Source organism: Camelus dromedarius, chromosome 9 (genome assembly GCF_036321535.1).
Source record: "Camelus dromedarius isolate mCamDro1 chromosome 9, mCamDro1.pat, whole genome shotgun sequence".
Lineage (NCBI taxonomy): Eukaryota > Metazoa > Chordata > Mammalia > Artiodactyla > Camelidae > Camelus > Camelus dromedarius.
This window is the reverse complement of record NC_087444.1, coordinates 8,331,417-8,354,716: the sequence shown is the minus strand read 5'-3', so window position 1 is coordinate 8,354,716 and position 23,300 is coordinate 8,331,417. Positions and strand designations below refer to the sequence as shown.

The following is a 23,300-nucleotide window of genomic DNA, read 5'->3' as shown; positions in this document are numbered from 1 at the left end:
CAAGAGAGAAATGGTTTATTGGTGGCACCTGGCTCCTACACAGTCCAAGGAGAGTAACCATACAAGTGAAGGGACACAAAAACATGTTACATATTCTCTTGAGATAGAAGAGAAAGAGATAAAGGTGGCAGATTGAACTCATGGATCTATCAAAACCCCACTAAAAAGATTTTTAAGTTTTTTTTTTTTCATGAACTCCAACAAGGTCAGGGAGAATAAGGGAACAAACAATAGCAATAAAATTCTGAAAGCTGAAAATCAGATACATAACGATAATAAATTAGAGGACCAAGAAAACTGAATACTAAGGCGACAGTGGAAAAATCAGAGAATCGAGCCCACCAACACCAGAGAATTCTCAAAAGGCTCAGGAAGTGGCAGCACTGGCTTCTTCTAGAAGTGAGAATGAAGGAAATGACTATAGTAAGATTGAAAGTACATTTAAGAACCCGAGAGATCTTCCTCTAGAAAAGCAGTATTATCTCCCATTTTATAAATCAATCCTCCCTGTTGATTTTTCTCAACCACCCAATGGAGTTAGAACCATCAGAAAGCAAACGGTTAGGCCAGGAAGGCAGCAAGACACCAGCAAGACACCAAACGTTCAAGTTTGATTTGGGGAGATTGCTTCTGAGAGTATGTTTCACCTACATCGTTATATGAAATGGAGGGGAAGGTTAGGAAAACACCAGACTCTATTAATTCAAAAAATCCCGTCCTACTGTGAAATTACATCATCATTCAACACAATTGATGATTTCTTTCCTCTGCAAATCTCTCTCCCAGATCCTTCCCAATAGAACAGAAAAATTTTCAGGTCCCTGCCATCTTTAAAAGAAAAAACATCCAAAACTTTCTTAACTCTACATCTCCCTTCCACCACCATCTTCACTTTGGCCTTCTCTTAAAACAAGACTAAAAAAATCATTCAATTTCCTGCCTCCGTTTTCTCTCCTCTCACCTCTTACTCTCCTCCTTTCTGTTTCCTCCCTCATCCATGCCATGAACATTTCTCACTAAGGTCACCAATGATCTCTATATTGCTAAGCCCAAGGGACTTTTTTTTTTTTTTGAGATAAAATTCACTTTAGCCTTTCCAAAGCAAACAATTCAGTGCCTTTTTTAGTATATTCATAATGTGGTTTTTTAGTATAGTCACAATTCATACCACTAATTCCAAACCATTCTTACCACACCAGAAACTCTGAACCCCGTTTGTAATAATTTCTCATTCTCTCCCCGACCCTCTCCACCCCTGGCGATCACTAATGTACTTTCTGTCTCTCTGGATTTGCTTACTCTAAGCCCAGGGAACATTCTGCATGCATCGTTTTATTTAATATGTCAGCAAGAAGTTAATTCCTTCCTTTGAATATTCTCTTCATTGCTCCTGGATTTTGTTTCTACTTCTCTAAAGACCACTCCTTCCTAATTTCCTAAAGTCACCCTTCACCTCCTAATTTTTAAAAGTGAGAGTTCCCCAAGGTTCAATTCCAGATTCTTGACTCTTCCCCCTCCATCTTCTCTCCCTAGAGCAAGGTTCTCAGACTTCAGTGTGCATCAGCATTGCCAGGACAGTCCCTTAAAACACAGAACACCGGGCCCCACCTGAGTTTCTGATTAAGTAGGTCTGGGGCAGGGCCTGAGAACCTGCATTTCTAACAAGTTTCCAGGTGGTATCAATGTTCTGCTAGGAGGGACATTTTGAGAACCACTGCCCTATGCAATCTCATCTACGTAAATCACCATCTATCTGCCCATGGCCCTCAAATTTCTCTCTCCAGCACAAACTCCTTAGAACTCCAAAGCCGTACAGCCAACCACATACGTGACATTTCCAACTGGGTGTCTTAAGGCCTCTCAAACTCACTGTGTCAGAAGAAACTCTTAAATCTGCCACCCACCCCAAAACAACAACAATAATAATCTGGTCCTCTCGCCCTTCCTAACTCAGTAGAAGACACAGCTTCCACAATCACTCAAGCTAGAACCCGGAAGTCCCTGTCTCTCTCATTCTCCTTATCTGATCTGTCACTACACCCCACTGCTTACCCTCGTAAACGTCTTGATTATATGTGGAATCTAAAAAAAAGGACACAAATGGACTTATTCACAAAACAGAAACAGACTCACAGACATAAAGAACAAAGTTATGGTTTCCAGGGGGTAAAAGGGGTGGGAAGGGGTAAACTGAGAATCTGGCATTCGCATCCCTTGGGGAGTGATGGACACGTTAGCTATCTCGATTGCCGTGGTAGTTTCATTGGTGTATATCTATCAAAATCCATCAAACTGTACATTTGAAATATGTGTGGTTTACTGTACAGGAACCACACCACAATAAAGGTGTTAAAAAAAAAAAAAGCCCCTCGGAGAAGTGACTTCTCCCCAGGTCCTCTGCCTCCCAGGTGGTACCTCTCTCACAGACTACAAGAGCCTTCCCACATCCCACATCTAGCCTTTCTAATCAGTTTTCTTCACTGCAGCCAGAGCGCTGCCTTTAAAAGGCAAGTCTGATCCAGGCACCCTTACACTGTAACCTTTCACTGACTTCCCACAGCTCTCTCAAGGGAAGGCCCAAATCCTATCAGGGATACAAGGCCTGTGGTATCCGGCCCTGCCCGCCCCTCTAGCCTCCTCCTCCCTCCCTGCTCCCTCACCCTCTGTGCCCATCACATGCCCCTCCCTGAGCTCCTCAGGGGGGCACTCTGCTCACACCACAGAACCTCTGTTCCTCTATCACAATTTCTCGGATCACCTGGGCCTGGGTCAACCTACCCGCTCTTCCGCTCCCAGCTCAAAGACCACTTGTCTTGGGGGACAAACTGCCAACCCCACCCTGGCTAGACAGGTCCCCACCTTTTTTTCTCCACTGGACTCAACTACAGTTTGACATTGTATCCTGATGTGCTTATTTGACTCTCTGCCTCTCTCTCTAAAGTCATCCTGAAGGAGACAGATTCTCTATGTCGTTTACTCCCCATTGTCTCCTTAGTACCTAATATAGGGCCCAGCATGAAGTAGGTAGTCAATAAATGCCTGCGAATAAATGTTTACATTAAGTAAAGGAACTTAGCAGATCATCCCAAGAAAATGTTCAATAGCATCCTATGGCCACCTCTGTTAGCTCAACAGCCTAACACCTCGGTCCTCAGCAGCAAGAAAAGCTTTCTTGCACTAACCCCAAATCCCTTCTCTCCATTTAAGGTCGTCTCCTTCTGTTCTCTTTGCCAAAGAGTAGTAATTGAATAAAGCTAAAGGCAGTAACATTCGAAGTGGTTTTCCTTTGTCAAGTGGTATTAAACACACTTTTATTTTAACCCAGACACTTTAGAGAGGCTGCACAGAGCTTTTAGGAGTTAAAACACTATCCCAATGTGCTACAAAGTTTTATACTCTCACAGTTTTTATTGCAGTTATGGTTCCTAATTGTTTACTTAACTCCTGCTTTGCTCTTTCATTCATCCATGAATTCATTTATATTTATTGAGTCAAATAGTTACTGAGTTGAATAAGAGGACATGCATTTTTCCACCTGCCTCACAAAGGACCACTGAAATCCCACAGACATCAACTGAGGGCAAAGTCTGCCCCTCCTGTGCTGCCTGGGAAAACTAGAGCTCTCGTCCTGATCTATCGTGATAGTTTTATCATGTACTGCATTACTCTCTCAAACAGGTGAACACAAGGCTGCTCTTCGTTCAGGACATAAGGTAATACCCCCAAAGACCCAGGGGTTTCTAATCATTCACCTCCGCTAAAGAATAAATCATGTGTCTCTAACCACCAATACAGGCAGAAGACTAATGTTACAGCCAACCGCTGTCTAGAGACATCCAAATGCAGATTTAGCTCAACCGCATGCTTGACCATCTAAATTCTATCCATCGCTGCAACTTGGTCCTTCTAAATGTGACTTCTGGCATAACAGTCAACTGAACCATAAAGCTGTTATCAAGTAGTTATAAAAACCACTGGCAGCCAGTAAATATTTGTTGAATAAAAACCTAAATGTATGAATATTTTAATAGATGAAGCAATTGGGATTTTTTTATTTTTATACTTTTGCACTTATTTTACAGAGAAGCAGTAGAAGAAAGATTAAAGAAAACTAGAATCACCATCCACAAACTGATTTATATTGTCCTAGTCTTTGTAGAAAGACTCTCAAGAGTCAATTGTTAGACATTCAAAAGTTTTGAGATCCCAAATCAGCATGGGTGGGAATATTTACATCACAGAAATCAGCAAGTGCTCTTTATTTACAGAGCCAGCTTACAACACACCACTCCTGGCAACCTACAAATCTAAGAAATCACTCAGAATGAAGCAACCTTGTAAATGCTAATAACAAGGAGATGAAAACAGAGATGAAAGAACATATTCACACAAAACAGCAAGAAAGCATTTCCGGTAATGACATTGTTTGAAATGAAGAAAAAATGAAGTTACAGTGTTTACAATGCACGGACTACATTAGAGAATAAAAAAGATCTATATCAGGTGGACGAGCAAATAATCCACACATCTTGATTCCAGGATGCTTTGTAAATTCTCCAGATGGCACGGAGTTAGGAGTATGCAAATATCTGCAGAGCAATGGGTTAGAAAGGATGTCAAAGGTCATCTAAGCACCCTTCCAGGCACTGAACTGAATCCCATCTATACAACCAGCACAAAATCGTGAACCTCCTAAGGTCAGGGAATGTGTCCTTTTGTGTTGTATGCCCAGAGTCTAGCACAGTGTTGGGCTCATTACTGTGCTGTGGCTATAGAATGAATGAGTGAATGAATAAATGATCATTGCCAGGAGACCACTCAACATATGCCTGAACAACTCTAGTAGCTGGGAACTACTGCAATTTCAAAGTAAGAATTATATAAAACAGTCTTTAATCATTAACTCCATACAATAACAAAAGTGCAATCTAGACCATTGCTTTCTAATGGGAAATAAAACACAAGTCACAAAAGAGAGCCACATATGTAATTTTAATTTTTTATAATCATATTAAAATAAAGTAAAAAGAAATAAATGATATTAAATTTTAATATTTTGTTTAATCTAATAAATCTGAAATACTATATTATCATTTTCACATATAACCAACACAATTACAAACAAGATAGTTTTTTTCAAAATAAATCTTTGAAATCCAATGTGTATTTCAATCTCATAGTATACTTCAGTTTGGACTAAACAAATTTCAAGTGTTCAACAGCACATGGAGCTAGTAGTTACTCTACTAGACAGTTCAGCCTTGGACTAATTTGTACGGATACCTGGGAATTAGACAATATCCCACAATACTTTACACAATTATCCAAAGTACACCTGGCTTCCAGTCTCTGAACTCATCGACAAAATATACACTCAAGCTCCAGGGAAAAGAAAGAGTCAATTGTTTATATTACCTAGACCTCCAAAAATACATTTGATAAGAATCAGTGGGAAGAACAAAATTATCTCCCATTCATGAAAGAGCAAAATCGAACGGCTTCACAGGGAAGAGCCAAAAACTCAGCACGACCAGTACCTAACAAAAAACGGGACGCAGAATCTCCTGCTTTTCAGATTTAACATAAAGCTATTCACTAATCATTTTGCTCATCAAAAGAAACAGAGATATGTGAAAATTCGTTTCTAAGTCATAGCTGAAAAGGTCACATATAAAGCAGCAGAATAGCATCTGTCTAGAACTAGCAAGAACAGGCACCAGAAAAGCAGACCAGGGGCTGTTCTCTGGGCTCTGTATCAACCCCTGAGTGCTCCCCATGCTAATTTTGCTTTAAAGATAAAAATAATAGTAAACTGTCTTTGACTCCAGTATTGAAAATAAGAGCTTCATATATGAGGCATTCAAGAAAATAATTATGTTTGTTAATGTAAATGACTGCAAACTTATTCCAAAGCACATTTATTAACTAAGGCTGGCTACTGGAAAAGTACTATGTAGAGTACAAAAAAATTTGGCACTTACTCTTCTACAGAAAGTTTAGTACACTGATCTGAAACTATAAAAACAGGAATAACCAAAAAAAAAAGGAGTCTGAGCCAGTTTTCACAACTCAAACCACTGAAGCACTGCCATATTCTTAAAAAAAGGAAAAAAAAAGATACAACTCACTTCCTTGTCTTAGCAGAGTGGCTCAGCAGAAGTGTGCTGGGCCCATAACTTACTTTCTCATGTGTATTTAGTGGGTCATAGAGAACTTGGCAGTTGTTTCTGTCCTTAGATTCTGTATAGTGGTGCTTATTTACCACTTTAACAAGAAAACTTGATAGAGTCTGCTTTTCAGGGTGGTCCAAGTTACTCAGTATACCCCAGCTGTTGAGAATAGATCCAAGAGTTTGGACTGGATAAACCATCTATCTCCTTTATTTTCAAGACTCAGGAAATTGGCCCATCCTCACTATTCAAAACCAATGCAGATTCTTTCCCATTGTATCAAGCATCAAAAGCAAAGGTTTATTAAAGATCCATGGAGGCAGAAATGACCCTAAAGATCAACACTGAGAAGCAGAGGTAGTCATCATAAAGAAAAGTTGAGAATGAAAGGAAAGCCTTAACAGAGAGTAAAATAAATTTTGTTTTCTATATTTTTGACACTCAGGATAAAAACATGGTAAAGAGAACCTTCCCTTTGAAGTATGACGTTAATTGCTAAATAAACTTCGACAAAAATCACAGTTTCATATTTAAGTTTGGTAACAAACATATGGCTTAACATTTATGTAAAGAGATATATTTTATAACTGCATCTAACATCTACCAGCACATGTTTACATTGCTTTAGAAGAAGGCAGGCAGCCTAATGCCAAGTTCTAAGTGGTTGACCCTTCTGAGCCTTTGTTAAGAGACCTGCAAGTTCTGGCATGCCCAGATGAGATTTCCCATAAAGACTCAGCCACATTAAGACTCAGCAACAGGGCTATCACTAGGGGTCATCCCCCACACAAAACAAACCCATCCCTGAACACAAACAGTACGGGTTCCTTTAAATGGCAAATGACATTAAAGGATTGCCAGTGGGAGGTTTGTGGTCCTCTGTTAAGGAAGGTTTCTGGACTCGAGCCTGCTTGAAGAGAAAACTTGCTACTTCTGTTCCTATTAGATAAAACACCATTATTTGATAAGCCATCTCTTTCCAAGACTCTCAGGAAACAGCACAAAAACAGTTCCACAAATGGCAGTGTGTTATTCTAATCCCAAGAGATCTGTTTTATTCCATACAGGTGTGGATCAGGAAGTGTGCCTTAAAAGTGTTTCGGAAAGCTAGTTCTGCTCCATGTCAATAGAAACTGGGGGGGAATGGGGAGGCATTCAGGATGAAGTATTGCAGAAAATTCTGAGTTAAAGTTAAACAGATTAGTTTACTACTTAGAATCATTCAGAATCTTTAACATGGAAATGTGTTTTGTAAATCTAAATTTACTTGACCATTAAATCTTTTTTTTTTTTTTTTTTTGCCAGGGTAGTAGACCTCAGTAGTTCACAACCTTGGCAGCATATCAGAATCATGTAGGTAGTTTTTAAAAATCCCAAGACCCAGACTTCACCCCAAGCCAATTATATCAGAATTTCTCGGTGTAGAACCCAGGCATCAATATTTTTTAAAGCTTCCCAGACTTCTTTAAACCAAGTATGAGAATCAACATAACTTTGGGAAAAACTGACCTATAGGTCTCTTCTCCAAGCTAAAATAAAATAGCCACATTAGAATATGTTCCTGGATCTATCCAGGAAGAGAACTACCCAAAAAAGGAAAAGAAAAAAAACCCCACTAAACTAACAACTGGTGATAGGACATGCAACATTCAACCAGCTTTATTCCATTGGATGTCAGCTCAGGACCCTACCTCAACTTCACCTAAGCACCGAGTCATCATTTTTCATGTCATGCTCTCTATATTTGTCTTTGAAACTGGACCCCGGGATATTATTTATTGTCCATATAGTTTTATTCCTCATTTAATTTTATATATCATAGAAAAATTGGGTTTTAGCAGATTTATGAATCATCAATACTAAAAACAACTTACCAAAGTAATACATATAGACCAATAAACAAAGAAGTAAATGTACACTGAATTTAAAAGCACAAAAAAGATTTAAAAGAAGAGTTGTACAGTTTAGATGGGTTACTTCTTCTGTGAGATGTAAGGAATTTTTCACACTGTTTTATAAACACCCAAAAATCCAGATTTGAAAACCACTGCCATTGACCGCCAAGAAAATAATCTAGAAATTCCACCAAGGGATGGTGGTCTTGTGGGACATTAAACAGGCTGCCATTAATATGACTTTGCAGAATGACTGGCCAACAGTATAGACTATAAATTTGGTGGTACACTGAAAGGAAGAAAACCTGAGAAGAATCACACCAGGCTGGCCAGTTCCAGCTCTGTGACTCTGACCCCTTGCTTGCTCCCTTGAAGGCACATTGCCACGCCAACACTAAAGATGGGTGGACTCGAAGAATTAAGATAGGTGAAAAGTACCATTTTCCTCTAGTTTTCGGCTGAAGTCACTCCTGATAAACACACTGGCTATCCTTAGTACAAATGAAAAGTACAGTTTCCAACACAACAACTTTATAATTGAATGGAACACCCTAAAACTGACCTGCAAACAGTAACATCACAACAAACACTCCTTGAGTGTCACCAAGCCAGGAATTCAACTGTCTCCAAGGTCTACTACATTTAGTGTAACCAAGGATAGGCAGTAAATGGGAGTGGGAGGTGGGGGGGTTGGGGGAAAGCAGTTAAAAGGTACAAACCTCCAGCTATAAGGTAAGTAAGTACTGGGGATGTAAGGTACATGATGATTACAGTTAACACTACTGTATGGCATGTTTTAAGTTGCTAAGGAAATAGATCCTGGAAGTTTTCATTATAAGAAAAAAATTTTGTAACTAGATGAGGTGATAGATGTTAACTAAACTTATTGTGGTGATAATTTCACAACATATAAATGTCAAGTTATTATGCTGTACACCTTAAATTTATACAGTGTTGTATGTCAATTATATCTCATTAAAATTGAAAGAAAAAAGATAAGTAGTAAAGCTACCCAAATCTTTTTTTTTCAATTTGCTTTATATTTAGATAATTTTTAACTAGGTTAATAGAAAACTATAATTTAAAAGTTTTAAGATAGAATATGAAAATGAATATATGTATGTATACACAAGACTGGGACATTGTGCTGTACACCAGACATTGACACATTGTAACTGACTGTACTTCAATAAAGTAAATAAATAAATAATTTTTAAAAATAAAATTTTTAAGATAAATCCAAACAGAAAAACTCAATCATATAATCCTTTTGGTTATAATGATATACTTACCCTGCAAACATATCATACAGTATCCTCCCTAACCTATCATTACAAAAGACAACCTATGCCATACAAATAAAAAATTAAAGCACCTAAACCCAGCACCTGGATTGCTGTTCTCCATTCTTCACCCTAACGTGAAAGGCATTCATGGGACCTACCCCTAACATCTCCCATCCCCAGTTTAAGCGTTAAGCTTCCTTCCTCATACCACCTATCTCTTAACTCTAATGAGACACTGTAATTGTTTTACACACCTACACAGTTACAAACTATACACAGAGCTCCCTGGAGCATGGTTGTCCTAATCATCTTTAGATCCATAAGACTATCACAGTGGCTGGCACAGAAAAAGCAATAAATGGATTAACGCATGTATTCCCTGGCACACTGGTAAGAAAAGAGCCCTATCCCCGCCTTCAGGAGGAGAGTCAGCCATATTTAGTGGGGAGTCAGCCATGCAAACAATTAACTACAATACATGACACTTGTTTTCATGGTGTGTGTAGCAAATGTAATGGGGCAAGAACAAAATGTAATACACAAAACGTAACAGAATATTATCAGCACAGGACCTGCCAAGTATCTCTAGAAAAATGAGCTGAGGCATTACAGAAGAGACTGCTCAGATAAACATTTGTTAAATCAACAAATCTTGAAGAACAGCATTATTTAAAACCTTAAAACCCCTTTTATTAGCCACTAAAACAATACAGCACAAATGGGAACATGAGCATTTCAGTAAAGAGGGAATATAAAGGTACCAACCACACTTGGTACCAACAAGCCTTCAAAATTGTCTTCATTTTTTTAAATTTTTTTAAACAATAAAACAATTACAGTTAAATGGAAGTTTCTTGGAGGCTTCCTATTTTTTAAATAAACATGTTAATACAGAAGTGGAATTTTTTTTTTTAAGCTAGACAATGAAGATAAAAGTGTAATTTAACAACAAATGGGGTGGAAAACTTAGTGGACGATAGTCTCCAGGTTCCAAAGGAAGGCTAAGGTGATGATGGCCGATAGATGATGAAAAGCAAGAAGATGCTTCTTGATGACACTGCGTTGGCCTTGGTCGGCCTGGGCTGTACACTAAAATCACTCATGTCTCATCTCAGCATTAGGAAAAAAATTAAGTTTATTTAGTCAAATTCCAGAAAACTAGTAGTATTTTTTTCAATTAAACTTTTCACTAAATTTTAAATGTACACTTTGTGGTATTTTCTGTTTCAAATGTATGATTTATGGAGAGTTTGGATTTAGAAATGCAGTTTAATGTAAACACAACTCTTGGTATCTGAGTTATCAGACAGATACAACTTAGAGCTACATTCAAGGGCAAACTGTAGTAGGAAATAGGTGCCTAAGCTAAAGGGGAAAATTCCTGATATTTGTGTTAAGCACTTTTTTTCAGGTAAATTACCAAAACTCTTTATGTCTAACAAGAATATTATAATTTTCTCCAGAATATTGTCTCAGTTTCTTTCTTCTAAAATACATTCGAGATCATGTGAATTAAAAAGGTAGAAAATGACTTAAATGTCTACCTATAAGAGAGTGGCTAAATGCATTCCTGTGTACACTATACAGCAATCAGGCAGAACAAGGAAGGAAGCTCTCTACGTACTGATGTGAAAAGATACATCCAAAATGAACTAAGTGGAGAAAAGTCAAGATGCAGAACAGTACATGCAGTATGTTATATTTTGTGATAAAAAAAAGGACCAATAAGTATGCATATCTTTATTTGCTTATATGTGCATAAAAAAAACTCTAAGAAGGATACAGAATAAACCAGTACCAGTAGTTACCTGGAAAGGACCAGACAGATAAGAATCAAGGGTGGGAGAGAGTTTTCACTGTAAACCTTCTCATATATTTTAAAAATATTGGAACCAAGTTAATCTATTTATATTTTCAAATATTTAAAATTTAAAAATTTGGAAAAACTGGCTACAATTATGAAAATTATAATTTAATCCTATGTTACATTTTAATAATTTTCTTACTGTCTTTTCTTCCATTCTGATCTTATTAATTACTCAAAAATTCTAGTTCTCAGGTAACAAATAATTACCTACCACAGACAAGCTCCTCAATCTTTCCTGCTCCTCTCTTTCATTATTGTTGGTAATTACGACACTAGTAACAGTAACAAGCAATCTGTATGCTTGTAGACTTGGACACACAAATAAGCAAAAGGGCAGAAATATCAGAATCATTCACAATTCTCAGAGATGACTGTCGTGGGAACTTTGATGTATGCTCTCTTCTACTTTTTAAACAATCTCAAGTTTACTTGAAATTTTTAAAACACCTTCTTCAGGTGATACTTACAAAATATTCTTTTCCAACACTGTAATGAGAGACAGCCTTCCTTAGGATGGAAGCTACATTTGTCTGCTAAACGGAGAATGTAGGGTCCCCACTAAATATATACTTCTGGGAAGGTACTCTGAGGGTCTTATTCTATATTTCCAGCCCCCAACATTTGGTGAGAGCTCAATCAATGCTCACAAAATGAAAGAATGAATGGATGAATCAACGATGTAGAGTACTGAGATCTAGCAAACCTCCACATGGTTATTAGGTCGTACATCAGGCACTCTTTGTACTTCAACTGTCAAGATATAGAAAGGATTCAAGGAAAAAATTAATTTCTAAAAAGGAAAAGCTATTTTATTCTTACTATATGGGTGAAGGCAGGAGGGGTTGTCTCTATAAAAATGAATAATAAAAATTACCATCTCATTTCATTCCATAAAACACCATGGTCACAGTCTAAGGACAATTAAAAAACACAATAATCCAACTCTAAAGGAGCGAGCTGTGTGGCCCAGTGCGATGGCCCATGTCTCACAAGCGGTTATACCTGAATGGAAGATAGGGGGCGTCTGAGCCGGACAGGAGTGCTCTGTAGGCTTCTTCTGGAGTCTTCTTTAAATAGATCACCTAAGACAAATAAATAGCAACACTTAGAACACCACCAAAGAATGACACAAAACTAATATAATTACTCACCAAATCTGCATTTCACTTCTTGCACTTTGAAAGTGACAGCTGTCATGGTGATAATGTTGATCTTCAGACAGCAAGCAAGCTGCCAAAATTTCCTTTTCAGCTTGAAGCTAAACGGTAACCTTTGGCTTTTAAGGATGAGCAGAAGCTTTAAGACAGAGGGCAGATCCATAAAGGGGCCGTCTGGGGCTGTTTACAAAGCACATTGAACACATACAATGGCAGGGTTTTCCCTTCTGGGAGCAGAACAATTGTACCTCCATTACTGAACTGTGTGTTCACCAAAGACCAACACAGGCCTGCCTGTCCTTCACAGAAGACCCACTGTGAGGTAATTCAGTTCCTGATAAATTCTGAGACATCTCAGGGCACAAGACCCCTTGGGAGGTCTACCGAGTACTCCGTCTGCTCTGAGGACAGCTCACGTTGCTTTCTTAAACAATCAATAAAATCACAACGAAATGGAGGGAAATGCATACAGATAAGAGCATTAGAAAACATGTTGGCTTGGCTCTTAACATCAAGAATAGTTACATCCCTCTGGTGCAGCACAGTAAACTACTCTTCAACCAAGAACAAACAAAAAAGAGCTCTTAAAACCAGTAAACGACTTCTGTTTAGTCATTCTGACTAAATAATCCACGCCAGGAGCTATATCAGGTACTGGTACCTCTCTCAGTAGAATTCACATTCTTGTCGGGCAAAAAAATAATTAACAAAAATAAATCCAATCTGAGATAAGTGCTGAAAAGGAAATAAACAGAGTCCTGGAAAGAGAATAGACTTACTCAATACCCTGAAGTAAAGTCGTCAGGGAGGGGTCTCTGGGAGCCACGGAGGGTGAGGTGTGCAGGAGGAGAGCACAGGAGTGGCTAAGGAAAAGGGGGAACAAGAGGGGCCGGGGTCCCTGCTGGGGGCGAGAGCGTGGCGAGTCCCGCAGAGGAAGACAGTGTGGCCGGGGCAGGGCAGGAAGGGCAGGGCAGGAAGGGCAGGGCGGGAAGGGAAAGCCAGGCCGTGGTCCGACTGCGAAGAGCAAGGCAACCAGGAGGAGAGTTTGGTTTTATCCTAAGTGCAGTTGAATGTTTTAATTCTCAGACAAGAGCACTGATCCTTTTCCTTTACAGTATGATTCAAATTCAATCCCTAAAATCCTTTCTACCTAGAATTAATGACATTATATGTCATTAATATGTCCCAACATTTCAACAAGAATGGCCGAGTCCACTTCTTAAAAAGTAGGGTTTTCCTCTTCTGCTTACAAAGTTTCTGTAAGCTGTTCCACTGGCAATATTACATGGATTTAATTATTAATAATTTCAGGACTAGAAAACATCTCAACCCTCTAAAGAAAGAAAACTAATATAAATACAGAAAAAATACTTCTAACTTTAAGAAGAAAGCTCCATATTCTTTTGACAAGTAAACATGAAGGTCTGATAAAGCACACATCAAACAAAGTGAATTGAATATGAAACAAAAACAGCCCAGAAAATGAAACCACAGCAAAAGAAAGATCGAGACATGAGACACAGATTCCACAGAGAACCACATCTCGAGTTGCAGCTCAAATAATTGCAAAAATCCATTTAAACCAACCCGAGCTTTAAAGACCGTTTTCAGTCACCAATATTAAAACAGGACTTCGTTGTTCCCTAGTGGGTAGGTTACATAATACACTGAACAGAGTTGGTTATAATACAGTGAGTTTTCAAGCCTAAGGATGCAGCAATATTTGAAAATTGACTACTCCTGTTAAAAGCGAAAGCTGCTTGCAGCAAGCTCCTGTGTTTGGATTAGATAATTAAAGCTTATACAACCCTCTTTGGAAAGCAAAAATACATTTCCCTCCTCCGGAGCAATTACATTAATTCCCTTTAATTCTGAGGCAGTCATTCTGCAGGAGGGAGGCAACAGCCCACAGGAAAGACTTCTCTAGACTGGTTACCCCACTGGGTTTTGCTACTCATCTTACCCGCATGACTTAGCACACATGACCCATGTTCTCACACTGTAAGATGAGAGTCTTTGTTTTTATTTTTATCCCAGTGCTAAATTATTAATAAGTGCAAAGTGAAACCCAACAGAGGCCATCTAAATTCCAGCAAGATGCCAGGGGCAGGTAAATGCAATGTCCTTTTACAACCTGACAATAGGTACTCGGGAGAGAGATGAAGTGTTCTAATAAGTGAGTGCATTACTGAATGCGTGCACGCTGGTCATGAAAATAACCCAATTCCAGCTTTCCAGGAGAAGAAATGTCATGGATTCTTATACCCGATCTTCTCAGATATGTCTCCTATTCAAAAAAGAGAAAGACAGACAGAGAGACAAACTAGGCCTGATTAGAGCTCAAAGAAAACAACTTTTAAGCCTGTGCTGTTGAGGGACCTAAAGCTCAGAAAGATCAGGAGCTTCCCAAACTCGCATTGCTGCTCTGTGACAAAGTTAGAATGCGAACACAGATCTGACTGCAAAGCCCACAGTAATTCCATACAGCACATCTGCTTGAAAGCAGAGATGCAGACAACGGAAGCAGAACTGGGGTGGGTGGGGGGGAGATTCCTACTCTCCCAATTCCTAAGTGCCGTTACCCTTGACTTTTTGGGGGGGAGGGGAGATTTCTTTTCTTTTTTTAAAAAATTTTTATTGAAGTGCAGTTGATTTACAATGTTGGTTTCAGGTGTCCAGCAAAGTGATTCAGTTATACGTATACATATATTTTTTTTTCTTTTCAGATTCTTTTCTATTATATGTTATTACAAGAAATTGAATATAGTTCCTTGGGCTATACAATAGGTCCTTGTTAATTTATTTTGTATATAGTAATGTTACATTTGACTTTCAAAATTAAGTGACTTTAAACCGTTAACAGTAGTTGTGTCTGAGGAATAGGGCTGGGGGAGGATCAGAAGGAGGAAGGAGGACTTTCTACTTTATATTTTATACTATCTCCATGTTTCTTGTGTTTTGTACTAACATGCATTAATTTGTTTTTTTAATGTGTATTAATTTGTTTTTAATGGATTTCATAACTAAATCAGTTATAAAATATTAAATGTGTATTCGTCTTAAAAATAAAATCTACATTTAATTAATACTCATAAATTTGCCACCAGATATACTAATACTTCTAAAAATATTTTCTGAATAAAATTAATTTAAAAGCACCATTTAAATACCCTGATTTTCCTTTTCTGCTTCTCAGGAAAAAAATAACACGCTGCCTACTCTTCTCACTAGATATTAGCACATATAAACCCAAACCGGAAGAATCGTCTCCAACTTTTAATTGATAAAACTTAACGAAAGTTTTCTGTATAGTGCTTGGTTTATCACGCCAGTTTATCCCTGAAATAGTGGGTATCTGTACTGCTCTTATAAAACTGTCGTACTCTTTGCCAGGAAACCCTATAAACCTTCTCAATAGAATAGCATTTGACATATATGTTCTCACTTTTAACTAACTAGGAGTCAGTCAATTAAAGTGATTTTTTTCCTGCTTAATTAACTTTGATGCCAGGTACCAAGCACCAAAATAACTCTTAACTTTTAATAAAAGACTCTTAAAGAGCCAACATTCTAATATATATATTACCAATAGCTATGAGTTTTACTTAACAATAATTAAAATTACAGTACTACAAACTAGTATAGTATCTATTATTTACCAATAAGCCAATGTCTCCCAAACTTCAATTAGTCATCATCAACTTGCTCAACTTCTGCCACTACATGCAGCACCATGTGTTACTATTCTCTTTAAACAGACATACTCTCTTAACTTACATCAATTCATTCTAAAGTGTTTTATATCATTGCTATAAACGGAAAACCAGTATCACTTGCCATTGAGTCCACACATAAAAGAATTTTAAAATACATAACTCTTAAAATTTTTAAATGTTTGTGCAGAGTAATTGCCATATAAGTGTGGGTTCATTTCTGGACTCTATGCTGTTCTGTGGATCACGTATGTGTCTGTTTTTGTGCCAGTGCCGTGCTGTTTTAATGACTGTAGCTCTGTAATATAGTTTGAAATCAGGGAGCATGATTCCTCTAACTTTGTTCTTTCTCAAGATCGTTTTGGCTATGTGAGGTCTTTGTGTTTCCATACATATTTTATAATTATTTGTTCTAGTTCTGTGAAAAATGCCATTGGGCAATTAATCTTTGACAAAGCAGGCAAGGATATACAACATGGGGAAGTTATCCTCTTCAATAAACTGTGTTGGGAAAACTGAACAGTTACGTGCAAAAGAATCCAACTGGACTACTCTCTCACACCATGCACAACAATAAATTCAAAATGGAGTAAAGACTTAAATGTAAGACCTGAAACCACAGAACTTCTAGAAGAAAACATAGGCAGTATTCTCTTTTACATCAGTCTTAATAGTAGTTTTTAGGATATGCACCCTCAGGCAAGGAAAGCAAAAGCAAAAATAAATGGGACTACTTCAAACTAAAAAGCTTTTGCACAGCAAAGAAAACTATCAGCAAAACAAAAGGGCCACCTACTGAATGGGAGAAGATATTTGCAAATGACATGTCTGATAAGGAGTTAATGTTAAAATAGACAAAGAACTCACACAACTCAGTATCAAGAAAACAAACAACCCAATTAAAAAATGGGCCAAAGATCTGTAAAGACATTTTTCCAAAGAAGACATACAGATACCCAACAGGCACATAAAAAGATGCTCCACATCACTAATCATCAGGGAATGCAAACTCCAGAGGTAAGGGGGGTGAGGAGGAGAAAGAAATACGTGAGGGAAATAAAGAGACACAAACTTCCAGTTGCAGAATAAATGAGTCATGGGTATGAAATGTACAGTGTGGGGAATAGAGTCAATAAATATGTAGTATCTTTGCATGGTGACACATCATAACTAGGTTTATCATGGTGATAATTTTGAAATGTACACAAATACTAAATATTATGTAACAAGAACTAACATAGTGTTGTAGGCCATCTTCAAAACAAACAAACAAATTCATATTAAAAGAGATCAGATCTGTGGTCACCAGAGGTGGGGGTTCAGGGGAGGGGAAACCAGATGAAGGAGTCAAAAGATACAAACTTCCACTTAGAAGATAAACAAGGACTAAGGATGTCATGTACAATGATAAATATAATTAGCACCATTCTATGTTACATATGAAGTTGTTAAGAGCGTAAATCCCAAGAATTCTTCTCACAAAAAAATTCCTTCTATTTCTTGAATTTTGTATCTATATGAGATGATGGATGTTCACTAAACTTATAGTGATAATCATTTCGTGATGCATGTAAGTCAAATCATTATGTTGTACACCTTAAACTTATACAGCGCTGTATTTCAATTATACCTCAATAAAATTGGAAGAAAAAGTAAGATAAAACAAAAAACATGCACACCACACACTGAGAAACAATGCAACAAATATCGAGTTTGGACTAATTTTATAGAAGAGCAGACCAAACTGGTATGGTAAATAAAAGCTTCCTAGAATTAATCTGCAAATACTTCCAAACCATTTCTTTAAAGTAAATCTGATGGTCATTCAATCCTGAAAGCCTGTCAAAAAATAATACATGTGAATTTCAGAAGCAGTGTGGAATTTGCCGCTCTATTTCTCTACTCAGATCATTTAATCTCTCTGCTACACAACGGATGACTCTTTAAACAACAAATGGCTTAATATAGAAGTCTAAACCAGACTCTGAGTCATGAATTTGCCAATGGTCTTTCCCTGGGGACATTTCCCTCAGATTTGACCATGTTTTTAGCTTTGTTTTCAGGTGTTATTTCCTCAAAAAAAGCCTGATGCCAAAGCACGACTCACACAAACACACACGCGCGCGCGTAATGTATTTTAAAACAAAGCCTGAACCCTCGTGTTAATTATATTTATATTTTGTGATCTGGAAAGTGAAAATACTCTTGAAGATTCGATTTGGCCATCTGAGAGAGTATTCTTCAATTCTGGCATTTGATTTCCTGTTATTTAGTATTTTACTTGTTTATGAAAGAGGAAACAAATGCTGAGAACAGCCTTTCCTAGTCAGGTACTGCCACAGGAACACTGATAGAGAGCTGTGAAGTCAGCACTCCCACCACTTCTGGGGAGAAAAGCAAAGGATACAAATATCTTCTCAAATTTTACAAAACCACCACTGGATCCCTCCAAAGACCTTGAGGGAGGGACCTGAGCCGGTGAGGGGTCCTGAGTTTTAAGTTTAAGGTACAACGAGTGCATCCACCCCAGAGGGTTAACTCAGCTTATTTAACAATTAGTAAGTGAGTCTTCTGAAATGTGTCACTACTTTAGTGGTAATGCCCAGCGGAGCCAGTGAAATTAATTTTCTGAGCCCAGTTACAGGAAAGCATCAGACTAGGCACGTAGAGACAATTCTTCTATAATGTGCTAAAAGAGAAAGAAAGAAAGAGACTGATTTCAAACAGAAGAGCTCTGGATCAAACGATTTGTATTAGATTATAGAAAGTGTTTCAAGCGTCAAGGCATCCTACCTGACCCAGACACTCACTCTCCCACTTCCCCGTATCTATTCTGAGGCTACACTCAGCCACTCTGGACACGTGATAAAAGGCAGGAAGCAGGAGGTGGAACAGAACACAGTCACCAAAGATCAACTTGGATTTACTTAACGCTCACAACCTGCATAGGCACCTGCACACATACAAGGTCACGAGGAAAGTCTGCAATGTCGTCCTCAAGGTACTTAAAAATATGGATGACAAGAGCTCTAAAGCAGGCTGGGGAATGGTCCACACAGGGACCGGACTCCACCGGAGCCTCCCCTGCATCACAGTGGCACTGATGGCCACTTCCTCCCCTTTCTTGGCACCACAGCGCTAAGTCACTTTGGCCAGGCAGCCTTCTTTGGCTCCTGCCTTATATTCTCAAAGCCGCTGCCTTTCTCCACCTCTAAGCTGTATCACATTAACTCTCTGTGCCTCCATCTCCTTACCTGTGAAGAAGGGATAATACTGTAATTGCCTCGTCAGGCCGTTGATGGAGAAGATTAAGTCAATTAATAATACACGTAAACTGCTCAGAATTGTATCTGGCACATTGCTCTTTTGTTAAGGGACCACAGGAAAAAGATAAACTTTGGTCCCAAACTTTGACTGGACCCACAACTGCTGTTATTTCTGACAGCTTAGCCCTATGCATACAAACATCAAATCATGAGGTTGTAGACGTCCCTCATGATTGCTATATACCAAAACTAGCCCATACACACCATCGTTCAGTCCAACCCTCTCATTTTAATATACAGATCTTGGTCCTGCTCTCAGTTCTGCCTGTTCAAACGGCCTCCTGAGTCTCCTGGTACCTCAGTATCAACAACCATAAAATAAATGCACTGGTTCCTGTCTTAACAATCTGTTGTTAAATTATCAGAAGATGGCTGAGGTGACCCATGGCTCTCTCCAACAAAGTACATGTGACCAGAAGAGTTGACACTGTGGTCATTTTTCCTTATGTGAACTTCTCACAAACAGAAGAATAAGATTACCAGGCTGGGTTTGTTTTTAGGGGAGGAAAGGGATTATCAGTTACCTACAAAAAAGAAATCACAGAAGTCCATGGAATGGACTATAAAAACACACTATCAGGTGAGAAACCCTGCAAAGAACTGAAACATAAACCTTTTAAAGTCTCTTCCTTGGCTCCCAAGACTTTGATTCTTAGACTTCTTAAGTGTCAGGGCACTTAATTTATGAACTGTTTTTTCCTGAAGACAACACTAACTCTTATTTGTCACACACAAGCACAAACGAAATGCTTAATTTTTTTTTTATTTTTAGCAACATTTTTCTTCCTAATCATTTCCTCCCATTATAACCAGTGACTGAGAAAACAATATCTGCATTCAACTTTAAAATAAAATTTAAAAATAGGAAAAAGGCATTTATCAAATGCACCACTGATTCCACTTCCATTCTAATTGCTTACGGAAATAAAAATATTCAGTGTTAAACATTCACAAGCTAGAAAGGCAAGTCTAATTACAAAGCAGAAATGTAACTGTATATTTAAAACAACTTGCATTATTGAGTCTATTTTAAGTTTATTCTCCTGATCTAATTAAAGCAGAACAAGAATGAATGCATCTTGCCTCCTGCAGTCTTTTAACACGTTGTAAAAGAAGGTAAGTCATTCTTCCTGTTCTTCAAGTTCTGAGTCTATTGTAAACCACAGATTACAAGGCCTGCAGAGGACAAGACAATGCATCTGCATAACAAATATGGAGACAACGCTAATTACAGAAGTAAGGCAGAGCCTGATGTCAGGTCTCTATCTCCATTGCTTATTTCTGCCCTAAAAATACCTAACAATCATCTGGCATCCTCATGAGAACGAGGTCGAGAAGTGACTGTGTCTTTTGGTTAAGGCGATGTCTGCTCTGTTATACTCTCATGTGTCATCTCTTCACATTTTAATTTGAATTTGAGATTTTCTACACAGTGACTAAGCAGTGGACTTTATTCTATCTATGTGAGAATTAGTTTAAAATAGAAATACTCTCTCCACCACTCTCATGGGGGTAAATTAGAGTAAAACCCGTGGGAGCTCTTTGATGGGCAATTTAGGAAAATTGCAGACAACAGCAGCCATGTGTATCTTCCCATCTAATTTGATGGAAACTAGGATTTTCATAATCAGCCTGAAAAGATGTCCTTCCAGAACTGACAGCTACAGCCAGGACAAATACACATCTCTTGCAAGCAATGTCTCAGTAGCACAGCCTTCTCCTGCCCGAGGAGAGCTCATGCTCCAAAACAGATACTGCTGAGCTGGCTGGCTCTCATTGAACTAGCCCAGCCCTTACTAAGCAAGCCAAGGAAGCACTGAGATAGTATTCTCAGCACACAGAAGTCTAAAGGGACCCTTTAAAGCAGAAAAGGAGAAAATATTTGGTCCGAAGAAAACTTGAGCCCCTAGTCTCACACCAGCTGTGTATAAGTCTATGTTACAACACACAGGTAAACGTGACCCTGTACAGCATCTATCATTCATCATCAGAAGGCAGTCTCTGCAGAAAACACAGAAAATAGACTCGCTCCAGATTATCACTTGGATAATACATGCTCTCAAGTGGAATGGTTTCACATTAAAAACTCCTCATGCTGAGTTTCACTGCTTACTTCTGGATATCGTATGAGTTTTATTTCATAAAGCCTTTCAAATTAAGAAAGAAAAGTTAAAAGAAGTGAGAAGAGTGTGTTCTTCAAACCAAGGACTGAATTGATCAAGCAAGAACCATAACTTCATTTATGGTGAAGATGCAGATGACAGATCCACTATCACAGACCAAGAATCACTGTTTAAATCCTGTTAACACCTGTGACCAATTATAGACAGTCCTCAACTTGCAAATGAATTCTATTCCAAAAGCTTATTTGTAAAAGCTAATATTTAGATTTCTGGAAATCATTTCCCAAAGATAAACCCTTATGGTTGTTAGTTTCATAGGCTAGACCAAAAATGATAATACGTTCCCTCTTATCATTAAAATTAGATATCTAAAATAAAAAGTAGTAGAAAACACTATTTCAAAAACTGAAAACTAAAACAAAATAATTAAATACACGAGCCTGCTTTTAAAATTATCTTCCTTCAGTGCTAATAGTTGAGAAAAAGCCAGATTGGGAAAACACGAGGACAGCAGTCACCATGTTTACACTGACTCTAAGGTGAGCCCTGAATTATTTCAACTGTTTGACTGGCACTTTATTATATCTAATTCCACTTCAAAATGCATAGCTTTCCTCAGTATTGGGCATTATGATTATGACTGGTCTCAGATCTTGAGGCAATGGAAGGCAAGGCAAATACAAGAGGAAAAAGATTTTCTTGATGTAATTTAGAGTGAAGTAACTGAAATGAAAAGTAAACGAGACAGGTCAGAAACTTTCTGGACATACACAAGAGAAAGATGGCCAAACTTGCCAGGGATGGAACCCCCCCACCTCAGGTGGGAGAGCAATATCAAAGCGTGGCTCCCTTCCCATGATTACGGCAACTACAGCAACCTAAGATCTCCTAGGAGGGGGGAAGGAGGTAGACCAGACAATCCATTGTATTCATTTTTCGTAACTAACTAGAGCATGCACCTGAGGGACCGAAAACAAAAAGGCTTTTTCCTTTTTGAATATAGTCATCTTACTCTTTTTCAAGCTGAAGATGTTTGTAGGTTAGATGTTATCCAAATTTCTAAGATAGAAGCCATACAACATGTGAACTAAATCTCAGCTCTAGAATCTCATAGTAACTCGTAAGCCTCTCTTCCTTGAATTGACTCAAGAATAGAAAACCAACAATGAACACAAACAAGGAACTGGTTGTTCTCTTCCAGTATTTACAAAGAGTTGTTGCTTAGAGAAAGCAGGAGAAACAAGAGCTTTGCCCACCAGTCAGGTGTTTGCAGAGAGGATTCTGTGGCAATTTTACTGTGCGTTAGCCCAAACTGTTCAAATATATGCCACATGACAGATGTATCTTCAAGAAATAATAGGATTTATAGTTCTTAAATGTATATACATTTTTTAAGAAGTAGCCACATTCCCTAAATACTTTCGTTTACAAAGTTCACAAATAGTACAACTGAAACTCTCAAGAGAAGGAAACTTTAACTGAAATAAAAGTAACTTAAATCCAACCCACAGAGCTACTGCACACATATCCAAACTGTAATACACAGGAAGCGCATCCACCTTCCCTGCAGCTACTGGAAATTTCCCTCCTCTTCTGGCTCACTACTATAGGCAGACCTCACTACTTCCAGAAAACACCTCTTTTCACCCCAGCAATTTCTCACCCCCATCCTTTGATCAGCAGCAAGACTTTCAAAGAAAATGAAGAAGAGGGAGAAGAAAGAAAAAGGAGATGAGCAGAGAATTCTTCACAGTTCTACACAC

General features: G+C 38.2%; 1 protein-coding gene across 3 annotated transcripts in view; it reads right to left on the bottom strand.

Annotated features, from left to right (window-relative positions):
* Window positions 1–23,300, bottom strand: part of CDC14A (cell division cycle 14A) — a 141,768-nt gene that overhangs the window by 75,463 nt on the left and 43,005 nt on the right. For all 3 annotated transcript variants that reach the window (XM_031457690.2, XM_064488763.1, XM_010975155.3), the window contains exon 5: window positions 12,221–12,300. In XM_031457690.2, the coding sequence (XP_031313550.1) occupies window positions 12,221–12,300 (80 nt within the window). The remainder of the gene's footprint in view (window positions 1–12,220; window positions 12,301–23,300) is intronic.